Source organism: Balaenoptera ricei, chromosome 4 (genome assembly GCF_028023285.1).
Source record: "Balaenoptera ricei isolate mBalRic1 chromosome 4, mBalRic1.hap2, whole genome shotgun sequence".
In the NCBI taxonomy this organism is placed as follows: Eukaryota; Metazoa; Chordata; class Mammalia; order Artiodactyla; family Balaenopteridae; genus Balaenoptera; species Balaenoptera ricei.
This window is the reverse complement of record NC_082642.1, coordinates 65,860,311-65,879,229: the sequence shown is the minus strand read 5'-3', so window position 1 is coordinate 65,879,229 and position 18,919 is coordinate 65,860,311. Positions and strand designations below refer to the sequence as shown.

Sequence of the window (18,919 nt, the reverse complement as noted above, 5' to 3'; positions counted from 1 at the left end):
CCCTCCTTGTAGACTAACCCAGAGTTTTTAGTAGCTAAGCTATGCTGTATTTGTGAATTCATCCTTTGGGACTATGGCCAGCTTAGAAATGCTGTCCCCAAAACAGCAGACATAAACATCTACAGAAAAGAACGTGACAGGTTGAACAGACCTGCATCTCTTGGCTCACTCCCGTTCCCCAGAAGCCAGGCTGGTCTTAGTCTGGCCCTGGAGTAGCCAACTACTCTGACCTGGTGTGGTCTGGTGTGGTCTGGGTGGCAACAGCTGGGGATGGCAAGGATGGTCCCAGGCCCTTATCAGAATACGCTAGAAAACAGACCTGACCCCTAGTAAAATTCCAGCCCCCGCCTAGTCTCTGGGAATCATAAGACTACGAGTGATCTGGGCATGGACACCCACGCTCCAATTCATTGAAGTCCCACCCCAGAAAGCCAATTTCAAGTCACGACCACACCCTCAGCAGCAGGCTGGGACCACACCAGCATCTGGGGCCCGAGGTTTAGAGCCAGGGCTCACAGAACCTGGAGAGAACAGCGGCCCTTTCTTTCCCTCATTGTGTTCCCATGGGTCCTCTGTGCTTCCCCGTTTTCATTCACTGACCCTAACAGTAGCTTTACTTACATATGTAGCATTAGCTGAACGGTGAGCATTTCCACAGAACTTCCTAAGAAGTTGTTGGGAGAGACAGCAATTCTTCTGAAGAAACTGTGGGAATGAAGTAGCAGAGACTTTATACTAATGACAAAAGTAAATGCCTTGGACCAAAGTTTGGTGTTGGCTGACTGAAGAACTGGGCCACAGCCCAGAATATTATTTTTCTGGGCAGTGGTTCATTGATGTTCAGCTCAAGCAAGCAGTACCCCAAATTTTGCTCGCTTCTCTCAGTCGTTTGATAAAATGATTTAGCAGGCCCAGACCGAATGGACTGTGGTTCTCCTTATTAATGCCATGATCTCCTTTGGCCTAGGATATGCATTCATCAGCAGAGAAACCAAGCATTAACTCTTGGAATGCCAAAGTGAATAGGCATTAAACACCTTACCCTATCTGACCAGAACCACTTATTTTTTTTTCTTAATTGAGAAATGAAGTTGTATAGTAGTCAGTAGGCCCCAAATTCCCCCTTGACTTTGGAAATGTGAGAGGATTCTCTTCATTCCCAAAGTCTGCCCTCTTGTTATTAGGGGAGAGAAAAGGGGAGCCCCTGTGGCTTTCCAGAAATTAACAAAGGACGTGTTGTGTCCTAGACCAGAAATCCAGCATATTATCCTAGCACGAAACTCCCTTGTAAAAAGTGAGTGCCCAAAAGGTTGTTACAAATCAAGATATAGCCCCTTCTGGGTCCCTGAAGGCCAATGCCACAGTCAGTCATAGTAACCTTCATAGGAATAAAGGCAGGAATGTTTACAGAGGATGCACTGTATTAAAAGGCACTTTATAAACACCAGCCATTAAGTCCTAAGAGCTGACACATGGCAAGGATAGGACATGTGAGAGAAAATGGATGGACGGTTGAAGAAAAGAGGGAAAGAAACCATGCGGTTGAACTAACTTCTTTTTAATTTCAAACAGGTATTTTTTGCATCCGTGCGATCTGGAGGAAGTAGCCAAGTGTTTTTCATGACCCTCAACAGAAATTCCATGATGAACTGGTAACAGAAGAGCACTTGGCACTTATCTTCATGGCGTTATTTCTAATTTAAAAGAACATAACTCATGTGGACTTATGCCAGTCTAGAGGCAGAATCAGAAGGCTTGGTTGACCATACCGCTTTACCCTTTTCCTCTCCCTCCACCCGTCCCAGTACAGTCCATCTTTCAATGTTGCAGCCTGGTTGAGAAGGAGAGAAAAAGGTGGCAGGAATTTCCAGGAGATCCCCAAGAATGCTGCGTTGTCTGTGGACAAAGATGGACCACGTGCCCTTCGGAGTTAGGGATAGAAACAAATATTGTGTGCTCTTATGATTAAGCTGTGTTCTGGTGGGTTTTTGAGTTTTATTTTGTTTTGTTTTTTTACCTTTTTTCTTTACCCCTTTACTTTGTAAGAATGGGGAAAGAATGCATACTGAGAAAATGTCTGTTTTTAATTCTGTCTGCCTGCTAGCTTTCAGTATACAATGTGTTGTAAAATTTCCAATTTCGAATGGTGAGAGACAGCACAATAAATGTACCTTATCTCTTTACACTGAAGGCCATAACTACATAGTGGGGTAATTGTAGAACTCTTTTGCCTTCACGAACCCAAAAGGTTGCTTTTTGATAGCAACTGCTAATGGATTTTTAAAAGAGAAGAAAAATACTAGTTTTCCCCTCTTTTGGGAAATAGATTTTAAATGGCTAAACTACTAGCCTTAGACTAATAAAATCAACTACCATTTTTGTGAGTCTGGCAGGCCCTATTTTATATGGCCCTGTACAGAACAGAGTGTGTTGAATGGGATAGTAGTGCCATTGAGTTGAGTTGCCTCTAGTGAATGAGGGACTCTATAATACAACATTGCCTCAGCGATTATGCAACAGATCAGGGCAAAAGATGGGATGACAGAGGGGGTCAGACAGAAAGAGCTGCTGGAAACAAGCTAAAAATGTATATACACACACACACACACACACACACTTATTTTTTTCCAAATGCACAAAACTTCCCAGCTTAGAGGTCACTCTGTTCGGGCTTCGTTAGGAGTTAAGACTTTGTTCTTTCTGGGAATTGGAGAATAAATAAGATCCAGGCTCTGGTCGTTCCCAGCTTTCTCCTGAGGGTGCCACTTTCCCAAGATGAAAACTGTGACTGAAAAAATAATAATAATAAATGTTTCTGAGCTGTCTGTGTTCTCTCTGGGTTGGTGAGAGAAGGGACTAGACTACTAAGCCTGCCTGAGACCCAGTGGGCATCATTGGTTCAGATGTTATAGAACTTGAAAGCAAGGCTTTGGCCGAAATTCTGAGACCCTAATCATTTTACCTTCCTCCAAATTACCCAACATACGGTAAACAACATTTGTGCAGAATATGTATGTATTTCGTTCAGGTTGACTTGTGTCCTTATAGACTCTTACGCGGATGATTTGAACTTTTACGTGACTGTCTGGGATTTCTTTTTCCAAAGCTACCAGCATGGCCGCCTGTGGTATCAAGGTGTTGCAAAACGATATCTGTGTTGCGCTTCCTGTTTTAACCTACCTCGTTTCGTTTGTTTTGTTTCACTGTTCATCACAGCAGTGTTATCTCCAGGAGACATATAGAGAGCTCAACTGGCAATCTCAGGTGCATTTAACATTTTAAAATGAAACAGTAGTTGACCAAATTGTTCTTCTTGAAAAATTGAAAAAAAAAAAAAAATCCAACAACAAAACTAATGTGGCTTGTTTCTGGAGAAAACAATTACTCTAAACAGATCAAAAAAAAAAAAAATCTATGATCCTACTGATTTTGCCTAAATACATGAGCAGCTGATGTACTATTAATGAGAACAAAATACACATTAGGAAAACGGCGCCATTTCAATCTGGTGGCTTGGGCAAGGGGAGACAGGGAAGGGGAAATATTCTAGTTCTGTTATAGATGATTCTGCCCCTTCTGTAAATGTGGTTGTCATTTGCAGTTATTTTAAGCAGGTAACACAGGAATGGAATTGAGGATTATCTTCAGGCGATCACCAAGATGTCCTCATTGTGGTCCCTTTAGTGCTCAAAAGCAATGATATCCTCCCGTTCTCATTTTTACTGCTAAGGTTCTGCTGCTGAACAATATTATCTTCACAAATTCCGCGCAACAAATTCAGCAATGACGTTTTGGATTGAATTTAGCAACTACTGTAATTGGATGCTGACGTGGACAAGATATATTGATTTGGGTCTCATCCCCGCATGTGATTGCCACCAGCTCTTTATATCGCTGCTGTGGTATTTTAAACCAGAAGCTTCTTTAAATTATGTTGCAAACTGATCTTTGTTTTTATGTTTTGTTTTGTTTTTATTTCTAAGTGGTAAGTTCGAAACACACAGCTTTAAATGATTTTTTTATTGTGGGATTTTGGGTACAGTTAAGAAATAAAAGGGAATCATTGTGTTTAAACATAAGGTAGTTTGTGAATGTATTTTTTAAAGCCTAGATTCATTGAAACAAAAAATCATAAGAGAACAATATTAATGCAGTCTTGTTTACAGTATGTACAGTGACATAACATAGAACATGAGCTTTTCTGGTGCCAACAACAATAAAACACAGACGTTAAACATCAAGCCATGCCTTTTATATTTTTGTACAAATATCTTACACAGAGTACAAGGCAAAACCAAATTTAAAAAGGGCCTCCCACAAATCTGTGCTCCTTAAAAGATTTCTAAAGAATTCTTTGAAGCTTTTATCTCCAAAAATACATTTTCCTCCATCAGGACTGACCCTAGCCCTGAAATACTGAGGCCTAGGTCATGCAGAATATTTCAGAATAACTATTCTTGGGCCTGTAACAATTCCCAACTTTTTGGTGTGCTTTAATTCTTTATTCCTTTTTTTGGGGTGGGCAGGGGTGAGGGGGTGGTTGTACTTTTCCTCCCTCTTAATATCATCTTAAAAATAAAATGAGCCAGTTCTAGAGATAAAATCCCCAACAGGAAAAAATAAAACTAAAAACTGAAACGAGTTTCAAGACCAAAGAAATTTTTATTAAGATTTCTATGCAAAGAGAAACTGAGCCCTCCCTCCCCCAAAGTAAGTTTCTCTAGATCTTTTCTGTCCTTGCTACTCTCAGTTGATAATCATGCATAAAATCCACTGCAGCTGCTCACACCGTCGTCGTGGGCCGGGGTCTGTCAGGTGACTATCATTCCTGAGTGCTAGTCCGGGACTCTAGAGAAGATTCCTCCATGCAGTGGGTAATGGCAACAGCGGACCTGTAAGATCCCTTCAGATGGGGAGAGTACTCTCTCTCCATGCCAATTACATTCAGACCATTGTCCTTGCACACAGTATAAGTGAAGACAGCTTGCACTGTGCCACATAAAATCTAATGACTCTGTTTAGATATTTTTCTTGAAGACTTTCGAACAGTGCTTCAAGAAGACTTAGAGCTACTTCAACAGTATAGATGAAGGCACAGATGCCATCCCACAAGGCCACTCAAACAGGGACTCCATTTTTCTAACACTTTGACACTGCTTTCCAAGACACGCTTTTTACATACGTTGCATCAAGTACACATTTTTTAAAAGCATCTTAATGCCTGGTTGTCAAGACCTACTAACAGTTTTCTGTCTGCTCTTGTGACTTATTGGTAATTGGTGTCTCTGGTCGCTCCTGTGCAGTAGATTAGAAAGAGATGTGAAATTCAGGCCGGAGCCATTTTGGTTTTGTCCGTTGCCAGACAAGAAGGGGCTGAAGTCTGACCTCACATTCCATGAAGTTTAAAAAAAAAAAAAAATGTTTTCCCTACTAGTATGTGTCCCACTTCCTGTCACTGTATTCTTGAAATGTTGAAGAGCTATTTGTGTTATAGTGTGTGCTGTCTTTGAAAGTCTGCTTGAACAGGCATCACTTGCATTTGTGCTGACTGCTTTAAGGTATGAGATGTGCTACATTATTTTTAAGAAAGAAGATGCAGTTACTGGTCAAACTTTTTTAACCCTCCGGAGGAAAATAGGAGAATATCTATAACATGCTGATGGCAATTCTGAATGACCCTGCCATGCTCCCGAAGTTCCCAAATCTGATTCTATGTTCTGACCATCTCAACAGTTTCTGTGAATTATTAGTTACCTTTTAGTTCATCCCTCAAAACTTTAAATCTAACTATATCAAAGAATAACAAACAAATCCAAAGCTGACCTCCCTGAAACTATACAGTTACAACATAAAATCCAAAAATATAAATTTGATTTCATTTACCTGCCAGCATTTCTCATAAATACCATTACATTTTGGCCTTGATCAGGATTGCAATATCAAGAACCTTAAAATGTGCTGCTCTCCTTTTATGGGTCCCAAAATGGGTATAAACTGATCTTCTTTCAGAAGCTCCAGCAAAAAAGAAAACCTCCTGAGAATTTGCAAGTTCAAAACTGACCATTTGTACATGTCTACCAAATATTTTCTAGTGTTGTTTGATTTGCATACTGTATCATTGTTCTGGGACTTTTTCCATAGACAATTAGAATATTCAAAAATTTGCATAGCATCAAACAGTATGAGACCATAACTCTCTGCTTTGAACTTCATTCTTCTAGGGCTGTCATTCCAGAAAATGCCAGAATGCACCAAAATAAAACTCATAAAAGCATTTTAAAAGCAAAAATCCCTGGATAAGTTTTGAGATATTCTAAATTCAGACCAAAATCTTTGACTCTGTCCACGATGCCAAACATTTGGATGAAGACTAGAAAATACAGTTTAAAATAGAAATGTTCTAAAGTTTCCAGATTTTTGCTTTGTGTAGATATCTTCAAACTAACTCAACTCCTTGCATGATAGGGTTTGGTTTTGATGGTTTGTTTTTATCACACTAAATTGCATTGCACAGTTGAGGCTGGGCAAATACTGGAGGAAAGGTGAGTTTTCATTTCCAGCAATGGATCATTGTTTGTCCATAGCAAATATCCATGCCCCAGCTGCCTCTTCCTCCTATCTTTTCCCCTGGGGTTAGTATTAAGGAATAGTAATTCTGTATTATGGTTTATTTAAAAACCTCAGACATCACCCTGAATCAGAATTTCAAGTGTTAGGTGACAGCAAGAAATAAATCTGCAGCAGGAAAAAACAAAAAAGGATGACAGCTTGGATGAAGTTTAAAATTGGATGTTGTGAAACTATTTTTGTGCATTTTAGCTATCTTTTTTACAATGTTAACGTAACTGTAGAAATGCCAAATTTATAATATTGGAAGGGAAAACTATCATTTCGCTATGCCTACAAGTGTTTACATTGTTTAAATCTCCAGTTTTCTTAAGTGTTTTAAATTGTCAAAAATGTGCTGAAACTGGATAAGTCTCACCTGTGTTAGGGTATAAAAGAAGAAAATCTTCTTGGCATATTTTCTAGTCTAAACCTTTTGGTTACTTTCAAGTACTTTTTTTTTTCCCCTGCATTCAAAAAGCCTTCAGTTACTGTTGTCTAAGTTTGTTCCAAGCTGTAGTTAGAAATGATTTGATAGGTTCTAAGCCGGGGTTTTCCCATACTGTGACTGCCACACCCTGGAATATACTATTTTATGTTATCTCTATCAAAATGTGAACAATAAAATATTGATAGTAGGAGGACGGCTGCTTGTTCTTCATTGCCACTTCCAGACTATTATCCCTTCTTCCTCCTAAACACTTCAATGCTTTGAAGCTCTTGCCATCAGCCTATAAGTTCTCCAGTTACCTTCGGTCACTCCCCCTCATTGCTTCAGTATCTTGGCTCTTAGCTCACTGTCACCATCTCCAACACCACCCTTGATTAATTCGTGGTGATTTCAAGAACCACTTAGAGAATCCCTGGCTTCTCAGTTTCCTGATCTTGAACAGTGAAACTTAACCGTTACCAATTACCTCAACACCTCCTAAACTGGTAGCAGGCAATTCTTCCCATTTGCTCTAGGTGGATCCCATCCATTGTCACCAAATAAAGGTCATCACCCCAAAAATCTTCTGTGTCACCAGCTTTACTCATTCTATTGGAGGGCTGCTCTGCATTCATTCTGCAATCTCTTGTGTTACAAACACCCTGGGCCCCACTACCATCCCTAACTGCCATCTTACTTATCTGTTCCCCTTCACACACACAAAAAAACAAATCAGCTTTTCATCCCCACCACAAGCAGCTCTTGCTAAGGACACCAGTTATATCCACACTGTCAAATGCAATGGCCAGGTCTCTGACTTCGTGCCGTTTAACTTACCTGCAGTCTTTAACACAGGTAATAACTCCTTCCTTCTTGAAGTATTGAATAGTTTCTCAGCTCTGGGACATCCCTCTCATGGTCTCTCACCTCTCTGACCATTCCTTATTGGTCTCCTTTGCTGAATTCCTAGAGTGCCCAGCACTGGACATCCCCTTTCTAAGTGATCTCTTCTAGTCTTGGGGCTTGAAAAACCATCATATTTTTATCAATACTAATATTTTTATCTCCAGCCCTAATCTCTTTTCTGAAAGCCAGATTTATATGTCTAACTACTTACTTGGCATCTTCACTGGATGCATAATTGACATCTCAAACTCAACATATTTAAAACTAAACTAATTCGCACCCCACCTACAGATCTACTCCCATTACAGTCTTGTCTATGTCAGTAAATGGCAACTTTGTTCCTCCAGACCAGACCATCTTATCATTTCCCTTCATTTTTCTCTTTCGCATACCACATGCAATCCATTAAAAACAAAACACCCTTTTCCCCCGCCCCCCGGCCCACTTTAGAAAATATCCATAATCCAAGCTGAGACCATGCCACATCTTACCTGAGATGACACTTTTAAAACATCCACTAATATACCAGTTTATGCCACTTTTCTGCTCAAGTGCTCAGTGTCTTTCCATCTCACTCAGAATGTCAACTTCCTTACAGTGGCCTATAAGGCCCTAATAAATCTGACCTAGCCTTTGCTCCATTCCCAACCGCCACTACCACTTATCTGACCTCATCTACTATTACCCTAGTTCACTTTGCTCCAGCCACACTGCCCTCCTTGCTTTACCCAGGAGACCCTCAAAGCATGCTCCTGTCTCAGGGTCTTTGCCCTGGCTGTTTCCTCTGTCTGGAAAGCTCTCCATTCATGTATCTGTATCATGTGCTCCCCGCTTCCTTTGGATCTCTGCACAAATATCCCTAAACTATCAGAGACCTATATAAAATAATTTCCAATCCCCCACTTAGTCTCTGCCTTTCATAGCGCTTATCAGCATCTAGTTTGTTCACTGGCCTATCTCCAGTACATATAATAATGCCTGGCAAATAGTAATCACTCAGTACGTATTTATCGGATGAACGAATGAATGACAATAAATAATAACAGAGTTTGGGGATTTTTTATTAAGGTATAAAACTATAAATTCATTTTCATTTCAATATCAAAACAAAAAGCTGCGTCCAAAGTCTATATCATAAAAGCATAGGTCTGCTTTCATGTAGATAATGGAAAACCTAATGGATTTGCTTTCCTGGAAGGCTATTGTGGATGGAAAACACCTCGCTATAATCCTGGCTGTACTTTCTTGCTCCATGAATCATCTTAACAGGCCAAGCTGCAGGGTTGGAAGAGAGGCTGTCATATAGAACCTTGAGAAAAATGTATTTCAAAACCATTACATTTATACAGATAATGATCCATTTTAAGCTACTGGCATTGCAATAAGTACAGAGTTACTAGAAGTGGGAAGAGGATACTGAATTTTGTTTTCTGGTCTAAATGTTTAAAAATGATAACAACAAATTTTTTTCTAAAACAAGAAATAAACAACATTAAAGGTATTCTCCTGCCAAATGCAGCTTCAAGAAAGCCTAATGACATTTGGGTCTTATGATTCTTCCAAGTGACAGTAGTTCTGAGGCTTCCCTGGGCAGCCTCTAACATCTGTATATATTCAGCTCCACTGAATGTTGTTGCATGAAGTTTTGTTGTAGGAAATTGACACATGCCTTCTGATGAATTTATTGTTTCACTCAGTCTTGTAAAGGTCACAGCTTGTAGTTTCAATTTGTTCAATCATGTATTTTCCTGCTCACTTAATAAAAGAAATATTTTAAAAAATAAAGGAAGAAGATAATGAAATGATGTAATATGAAGCAATATAACAGTGAAAGAATTTTTTTGTTCCTCTATTATTTTCCATGTCTTTTCCCAAATCTGTTGAGATGAAAGAGAATATGTAATTCATGCTAAATAGCAAGGGTGATGGTCTTAATCAATCTTTTCCAGGACCAAAGCCATTTTTGGATTCCATGGTACTTAGCTGTAGATTCCTGGAGTCCTTTACAGCAGATACAGAGCATTGGTTCCAGGTACAGATAGAGAATGTGGAACAGATGCTAAGAAATGCCCAAGGTGTCAGTCATTGTGAACAATCTAAGCATCACAAATTCCAGTTGTAGAGACCCCATAAATGATTTTCAAATGAGTTCTCAATAATTTACGTGAAAATATTTGAGCGTTGGTTTTCTTTAAAATTGAATATCACCAGCTTGAAAACATGTTTTTATATATCCATAAGCAACTAAGTTCATGTTCCATGACAATAACAGTTTGAAAGAAGATCACCTCCGGCCAAGAAAAATAGTCATCTTGGTTTCCAAAGTTCAAAGTTAATTTACCAGATGGTGTCATGAGGACATGGATTAGCAACTTCATGGTCTGAGCAAATATTTCAGCCCTACACCCAATGCTGCATGATCTCGGGTCATCTTGTATTACTAAACTCGTTTAGTAATAGAGATGCCAGTTAAGACTGAGGAATTTAGGGCTAGAAGGCATCACTGGACCAGAAAGAAAGAGCATAGCCTTCAGGTCAATCTGATGCTTTCCCCTATCTCACCCTTCCTCCTCACGAGGACAGCCATTCATAATTGGAGGCCCATCAATCTGGGCAGGCCAAAGTTGTCACCAGTCCAAGACAAAGGACAACACAGTGAGCTTTCCATAAAGCTCATTTAAAGACAGCCTCATTTGGACGCAGCATGTTCTCACTGTATAGTGAAAAGATGTATTTGAGAGTCTGGTGATAATATATACACATTCATTTCATTAAATGTTCTCGTTTGGCAAAATTAAAAATTGGCAGCCTTTTTGTTGGTCCCCACAGGATTTGGGGTTGTATGGGTTTTTGTTTTTGAAATTTTCCTGCTTAGCGAAAAAAATTTTTAATGTGGTAATAACTGCTCTAGAGTATTATAGAAGTCCAGATCTTTTTTTAGTATAGAAATGTACTGCCCATCTCAAAAACTGAAGGGCTAAATATAGAAAGGGGGGAAAAGGGGAAGAGCATGATCCAGCATCAGGAACAAAGCAGACGCCCGCCCTGGTGTCCATATTTAGACTTTTGTTGCTGGCTTTATCGAGGTAAGTGGTGGTTAATCGCAGGCAGAATTCAAACAACTTCCACAGGCCCAGGTACCAGCGCAGAGTGAACACGCTGTGACAGAAGACATTGCAAAACACAGAAGTCATCAACTAACTGCATCCCGGCCACCTAATAAGCCTGAGTTTCCCAATCATTTTCAATATGATGACTTCCCATCATAACCACCTACGAAACTAAAAAGCAGCAAAAAGTTCAGTAACACTTTTAAATGAAACTGCAGTTCATAAGCCACACTCATTTGAAAAAAAAACACTTATACATGTGAGTCATTTAGTCTACAAACAATGTTTGGTATACGCTTGGATACTGGACCCTTTGTTATAGATCCCCACCCCCAAGCCCTGCTGAGGTCCATGGCCCATAATTTGGAAAACGTAACTATAAACGTTTTCCCTAAGAATCTTCATTTGTATCTTGGTTGTGTTTTATGGCAATGTTTAATGTGTATATATTAACGGTCATTGGTTCAGTTCATCTTAATAAAGCTGCCTTGTCACCGTCAAGTATCAGAGAGCTCAAAAAAATTCATCATAGTATTTTTATTTTTTGCCTGTTTATATGCCATCTTATTTTTTAAAGTGGTTGAGACAGCCATGATCTGACTTTTGACAAGCCACCCACACAAACCCACCTGTGTAGAGAAAAAGCAAAGCAACCATTTATTTACCAGCTGCTTAATACATAGCAGGCCTCACCGCTGGATGCTAAGGCAGAAACAGCTGATGAAGAAATGATCCCTGCCTCTAAGGTGCTGCAGACTCCTTTTGCTCCAGGGCAGGTGGGGAAGGCAGGGGAGTAATACAAACAGACACAGAGACAATAGCGAAAGAAGCAGAGCCCAGCGTTTGACAGAGGAATGCAGGGACTAGTATGGGACTGAAGGGAAGGGACCCTCTGCCTGGAATGGTTATGGAGGGCTTCCAGGAGCAGGTGGCCTTTACCAGGTTATGGGACAGGAAAAAGGGAGAGAGGCATTCCAACAAGAGGGAGCGGCTTGAACAAAGGCACAGAGGAATGCAGAGCATGTGGGCCTGGAAATGGCAAGTAGTTCAGCATGACTAGAGAAAGTGCTGGTGGAGCAGGAAAAACAATCACCTGACTACATGAACGTGGAGCATATTCTTTACCCCCCTATGCCAGTCCTCTAACATAGGCCCCAGGGGTTTCAAATTCCTGATTCAGCCAGCTGCCTGGCCAACGTGGGCAATGGTTGATGAATGAATCACGCCGTCAGTTAAGAACGCAGTGATTCCTGTGTGTTTGTGGTGAAACCCGTGAGAATGGATCATTTCGTGAATGTAATTCCCAGCGTTCTTTTAGTTGCTGTCTGTAGGACTCAAAGTCCCCAGATTTCTTCACTGAAGCCCAGCTTTGAAGCATGAAGCTGGCCCGGGCCCTACTCGCCCAAACTCTCCTGGTCATAGGAATCACCCGTGTGCTGGTTACTCAAGCAGACCTTCTGGAACACCCCAACCCTGCTCGGAGCAGTAGTCTGTAATTTGGGAGCCCGTGGTCATGATCCCCCCCCCCCCCACCCAATCCCACACTTTGAGAAACACTATACTTCTGGAGTTTTTCTTTCTTCCCCTTTGAACAATTCTGCATGTTTCCAGTATGTCTAGACACCAAAAGTGCATGCAAACAACCACCCTGTTTCATGTTGTGCAGGCGTCTTGGTACCACCTTTTGTCCCAAGTAGGGATTGCAGAAGTCTTGCCCAGGTGCTGCTGTGACCAGCCAAATGGGACGAGCCATCTGGGCCACCGACCTCGCTCCTCATCTACCATGCTGCGTCCCGTCGTCACTGGGGCACACTCCTTCTCACAGCCGGGAGCTTTGCTGCCCACGGGGGCCTGAGCCTCCGACTTGGAGATGCAACATTGCAGCACGTGGCCTCAGCTCAGAGGGCCTTGCTGAAGACACAGGATGCCTACCTGCTCTCCTACTCGGGTCCTTTTCTTCTTGTTTTCTTAAGTTAATAACACCTTTTACTTTTAAAATATACCCTTTTAAAACTACATTCTACTGCTATTATTTTTGCCTATTTGCATACACTTTGCTCTTCTTAAATGGCTTTGAACTGCTTTTCTTTTTTCATGCTGACCCTCTTTCTATCTCAAAATTTCAAACCTCTGTTGACTTTTACCATCTTTTTTATTGTCTCTTAGATTTAGGTTGAGATAAAAAATTTCTATTGCTACTTGTTTAATACTTGTCTTTTTATACTCAACTTCTAATTTCTCTTACTTAGCTATTCACTTTTTTAAAACTTTTTATTGGAGTATAGCTGATTTACAGTGGTGTGTTAGTTTCAGGTGTACAGCAAAGCTATTTACGTTCTATTTAACCTCTCCCTTTTATTTTTATTTTATTTTATTTTTTTTGGCTGCGTTGGGTCTTTGTTGCTGCGCGCGGGCTTTCTCTAGTTGCAGCGAGCGGGGGCTGCTCTTTGTTGCGGTGTGCAGGCTTTTCATTGTGGTGGCTTCTCTTGTCGAGGAGCATGGGCTCTAGGTGCAAGGGCTTCAGTAGTTGCAGCACGCGGGCCCTAGAGCATGCAGGCTTCAGTAGTTGCAGTGCGTGGGCTCAGTAGTTGTGACTCGTGGGCTCTAGAGCGCAGGCTCAGTAGTTGTGGCTCACGGGCCTAGTCGCTCCGCGGCATGTGGGATCCTCCCGGACCAGGGCTTGAACCCGTGTCCCCTGCATTGGCAGGCAGATTCTCAACCACTGCGCCACCAGGGAAGTCTAACCTCTCCCTTTTATTTGACAGCTGTATTGATTTCTACTTCTTTGTGACTTTAAATCCTTACTTTGCTTTTCTCCTTTGAATATTTTTATGCTTAAATATCTCCATTTACCTTTGTATGTTATTTGCTTTTACTCTTTTTCCTCTTTTTATTTACATTTTATGCTTTAATCTACATTTATATTCTCTCATTACTCTTAATTTCTTGGTCTCTTGGTTTGTTTCATTGGTCTTGCCTACTTTTTATATGTTCTAATTATTTGTTTCATTATGCATTTTAATTTTTTCCAACATATTTAAAATCTTTCCCTAATTTTAATTTTAATTTAGAGCTCATTCTGTTTAACCCCCTCATTTTGTGAATGGGGACACTGAGCTGCAAAGAGAAATAACTTGCTCAAGATCTTAGGGTGGGCAGTGGTGGAACCTAAATAAGAAGCTGGCTCTTTTGGTGACCAGTCTGGTGCTCTTTTGACCAAACCACTCCATCAACAATGACCCTGCAAAGAGCACCTGTCTTCTTTAAAATAAAGAACACCTGAGTAGCATCTCATCCAAGAGCATTTGGTTCCTGAGACATCAGAGTCAAGACTGTGATTCAATGTCAGTGATCACCCTGGGAGAAGGCTTTCCTTGGCCTTTCACTAAAAGGACATGAGAAAACAATGGGAAAAGGGAAAGCTGAGAACTGGGACTTTATTTGTGAAATACATGGAAGAACAGAATCTGAAGTCAGAACACAATGTGTGAGCTGGGTGACCCTAAGCAAACAGACATCTCTGAGCCTCTGTTTTCTTATTTCTAAAATGGGGATCATGAGGTCATTCCTGCCCTACTCACATTTGTGTTATGTTGATCAGATCAGATCACCAATAGAAAAACTCTCTGTAAACTTTGTGCGTAGTTGTTCTTATAAGGCCCATAAAATTCAAGAGAAATGTTAGAGGAATAACTACATAAAAAAGAATACCGTTTTTACTTTTTAAATATGTATATTGGTTTATCTAAAGAGGGAAAGAATAAGGTGCTTTTGCTACTCTCAATACCCAAAATCATATTTTTCCTTTTTTAAAAAACCAAATTACCTTTTTTTGACATTCTGTTGTTTGATGCACATTTCCATTTGGTGCTCTTGGGTTTATAGTCCTGTGTTATATGCCTACTTCATTCCTTAAGTTTTGATGGTTAACAAAAAGTGAATATAATGCTACCTTAATGAAAGATACTTTATAAGAAAGTCTGTCTTTAGACTCAGATTTGATCTTACTAATCAAGCAGTGACTTCTGCGTCAAGCTCACGGTTTCTCCCCCAATCTAGTTCTTGCTTCCACATTCCCAACAGCACTCTGCTACAATCTTTGTGGAAGTTAACAATGACAATCGGAAAAAAACATTACCTTGTGCATCTGGTATTTAAGATGCTTTTTTATTTCATTACCCAGTAAACTTTTCAGACAGCAATCTTTCAGTGCCTTGGCATCTGGAGAAGTTATCTCCTAGGCAGAGCTGGCTCTGTAGCAGCAAATTAATGGATTAAAATGCTAAGGGAATTCTCACTGGCAAGAAATCTGTAAGGACAATGGATGAGTCAGGTCAGATGCTACTGATGAGGACAAAAGGACCACGGACATTCTAGTGTTGGGGCCGCCTCCTAGCCAGTGCTATAACCACCGGAAATGAACTAGAATTTGTCACTCAGGACACTTAGCTATGGGGACACTCGACCATCTCTTCACCCTTCAGTATGAAGCCATCAGCAAGAAATCTATCCCTATCCTTGCTGTGATCTTACATGTCTTGGAAGGACAAAATTTCAGGGAACTTAGAGCCTAACCCTTCAGAGACCATGGGTCCAGGTCCCTGAGTGGCTCAAGGTGGGCTGGAGGGCTGCATCAGCCGTGGAACAAGAAGCCTCCTAGGACAGCACTCTTTCCTCCCCACCAAGCCACATTCCGGACCCTCTTCATCCTGCTCCCATCAGTGGCAAAACAAAGGCAACAGAGCACACCGTAAGGCTTGGTTGGAATCTTACAGTTGGGTCAGGGTGAGAGACCCTGTGCTCTTGCTGTAGCAGAACAAAGCAATTTCCCCCTTCAGTTCGGCATAGGCCACCTGAGGAGACTCTGGGAAGAGAGAAGAAAAAGGAGCGAACAGAAGTGAGAAGAGAGGCAGGACACAAACATGGGGTGGACTCCAGCTGTGAGGGGAGACCGTGGCCACCACAAAGGAGGGCTCCATTCTGCAGCTGCCTTGGACATCCCTAGAGGCTCAGAGGATTGCTTCTAGGACAGTGGACACTGTGTTATCTACAGCATGGAGGCACCAAGGCACTGAGCTTCAATTTTTGATGTACTCATTTGACTCACCGATGAAAAATGAAAACAACTTCCTCTCCCCGCCAACCACCACAAAGTGCTTCCCCAAACCCACTTGCCCTGTTCCAAGAGGGAAGATGATTTCAAGTTGTAAGGGAGAGAGAAATACTATTTGGGTTTATTTTTACCAGTCTTGCCACTGACTCTCCAAGTCTCTGAACAGATGCCAGAGCCCACACTGGGTGTTGGTAAGCACTGGGGATTTTCTGAGGAGAATGGGGCTAATAAATTGAAGCTGATTCTGTCTCTTAAAGATCTACAAGACAAAAAAGCACCTGGTCAACAACTCACCCATCACCGAGTTGCACCATTTGCTTGTTACAGGACATTCCTGGAACTCCTCTATGTCTGGTAAACAGCTGTCACGAGAACCATTTCTCCCTGACACTGCTCCTTTTACTGGTGACCTATTGGTCAATAACACTGAGCAACATTGTTTGTTCTACCTCAATGATGACCTCATGATCTTCACTCCCACTTTTTTATGTCAACCACATAAGCCTCCCTTAGTACCCCGCAAACTAGCAGCAAAAGGTACTGAAGGCAGCGATAGAAAATAGCACACTGTCGGAAAATGATTAACCCACAGACATTAAAGAGACGCAAACTCATAAACAGAAAGATGCCCTGCAGAGTACTGTGGGCGTTTAGGCACACTTGATTGAAAAATGGTTAGGAACAGAGAATTTCAATTGACTTATTTTAAACTGAGATGACTCAAGAATTGCAAACAAAAATTTTCTGCATGCAGTAGCACCGTTCAATTTAGACTGAATTGCCCAATGATTAATTAATTTGGGGCAGAGCCCACTGATAAATTACCATAGATGCACATCTGTCAAAGGAATTTGTCACAGATTGTCAAACCTTCCTTACGTGAATGACACAAATCCAGGGAAGTGCCCACTCAGTAGGTGGCCCCTTGTTCTTTTAATGAGCCAAATAACACAAACTCCAGGCTAAAGAAAAGGAGCAGAACTCACATAGCTAGTCAACCCTGGGAGTCACAGGACCCTATACTAACTTTTGGAGCAGATGTTAAATTAAGAACAAATCATGGAAACTGACAGCAGAAAAATAGTAACAGCTGACATCTACTGAGAGTTTACTATGTGCTGGGCTTTATTCTAAGCACTGTATCCATACTATCTTATTTAACCCCCGCAAAAATCCCATGAATCCAATACAATCTCCATCTTACACATGAAGAGACAGAGATTATCTACTTTGTTCTACAGATGAAGTCTAGAGAAGTTAAGCAAGACTTACCCATAGTCAAAAAGCCAAATGCTCTGGAGAGGGAGAACCCAAAAAGCATCTCTTGACCCCAGTCCAGTGCTCCAAACGCTTGTGAGAGGGTGGCATGAATTCATTTTACAAGGTTCCTTGGGTTCAGAAAAGATATAAAACCATTCCAGGAAGGGAAAACTTTTCATCCTTTCTAAAGTGATGGCCACCAGGCTAAAGGGGTCAGCCAGGTAGCATCTGGCCTAGCAGAAGTGGTGACACAGCAGCTCTTCTTCTCATGTTCCCTCTCAGACAACATCGGCAACATTCTCATGTTCTCTCATCATACAACATCTCTCTCAGCATCGGCCTGGGGTGCTGGAAAAGCATATCCAGACACCTGAGGGATTGCGCATCACTTGTCTATGGCTTCTGTGCCATACCAAGGAGGGCAAATTAAGAGGACGCTTTTTTTTTTTTTCTTTTTAATAAATTTATTTATTTATTTTATTTATTTATTTTTGGCCGCTTTGCGTCTTCGTTGCTGCACGTGGGCTTTCTCTAGTTGCGGCGAGCGGGGGCTACTCTTCATTGCGGTGTGGGGGCTCCTCATTGTGGTGGCTTCTCTTGTTGCAGAACACGGGCTCTAGGCGTGTGGGCTTCAGTAGTTGTGGCATGCAGGCTCAGTAGTTGCGGCACACGGGCTTAGTTGCTCCGTGGCATGTGGGGTCTTCCCGGACCAGGGATCGAACCCATGTCCCCTGCATTGGCAAGAGGATTCTTAACCACTGCATCACCAGGGAAGTCCAAGAGGAAGCTTCTTGAGGAGTAGCAGTTAAATTAAAACTTCATCCTAACATGGCAGAGGACAAATTTGGAGAGGAGGCAAAGTGACAGAAACAGTTAAGAGTAGAAGATTCAAAGGGGATGGTGGTTGGAAAGACACCTACCAAACTGAAGACAGAGACATCTCTGAGGCGCTCTCTTGGTTGAAGGTGGAGGTAGAGGGTTAGTTCAGCTTCATCTGTATTCTACAAAATTTTCTCAATGACAATCGTCTCATGTATTTATGTTTAATTTGCTATTAAAATGAAGTAAATATTTTTGAAAGGAGAAAAAGAGACAAAGGAAAAGTGAGGACAGTGCCTAGACTGTACAGCTATTGGGTAGCTTTTCATCTGGTACCTGAGACTCCCAATGTGGGTCATTGAAAGGCTGTTAATGTCAGTGTATCTGTCCAAGAAGTAGACAGTCACAGCCCCAGTGACCAGGGCTACTTCCTCTTCCCTGCACCTGGGGCTATAGGTTTGCCTTTGGGAGGGGGTTAAGAGGTCCCACAGGCCTCTGTGTACATTTGGGTTATCACCTAAGATTGTCTGAGTGTCTCCAGGTGACCACTGAGCTAGTCAGAAGAATCTACTAATCCCTTCTTATCCACCTATAGATTCATTGAATTGACGCATTAACAGTCAAGTTTAAAAGAAAGAAAAGAAAAGGAATAAAGGAAATAGGGCAATTTATTGG

General features: G+C 41.4%; 1 protein-coding gene across 10 annotated transcripts in view; it reads left to right on the top strand.

Annotated features, from left to right (window-relative positions):
* Positions 1 to 7,221, top strand: part of TNIK (TRAF2 and NCK interacting kinase) — a 411,284-nt gene extending 404,063 nt beyond the window's left edge. For all 10 annotated transcript variants that reach the window (XM_059920518.1, XM_059920526.1, XM_059920525.1 and 7 more), the window contains one exon: positions 1,573 to 7,221. In XM_059920518.1, coding sequence (XP_059776501.1) covers positions 1,573 to 1,656 — 84 coding nt within the window. In that variant the 3' untranslated portion in view covers positions 1,657 to 7,221. The remainder of the gene's footprint in view (positions 1 to 1,572) is intronic.
* The last annotated feature ends 11,698 nt before the right edge of the window (positions 7,222 to 18,919 follow it).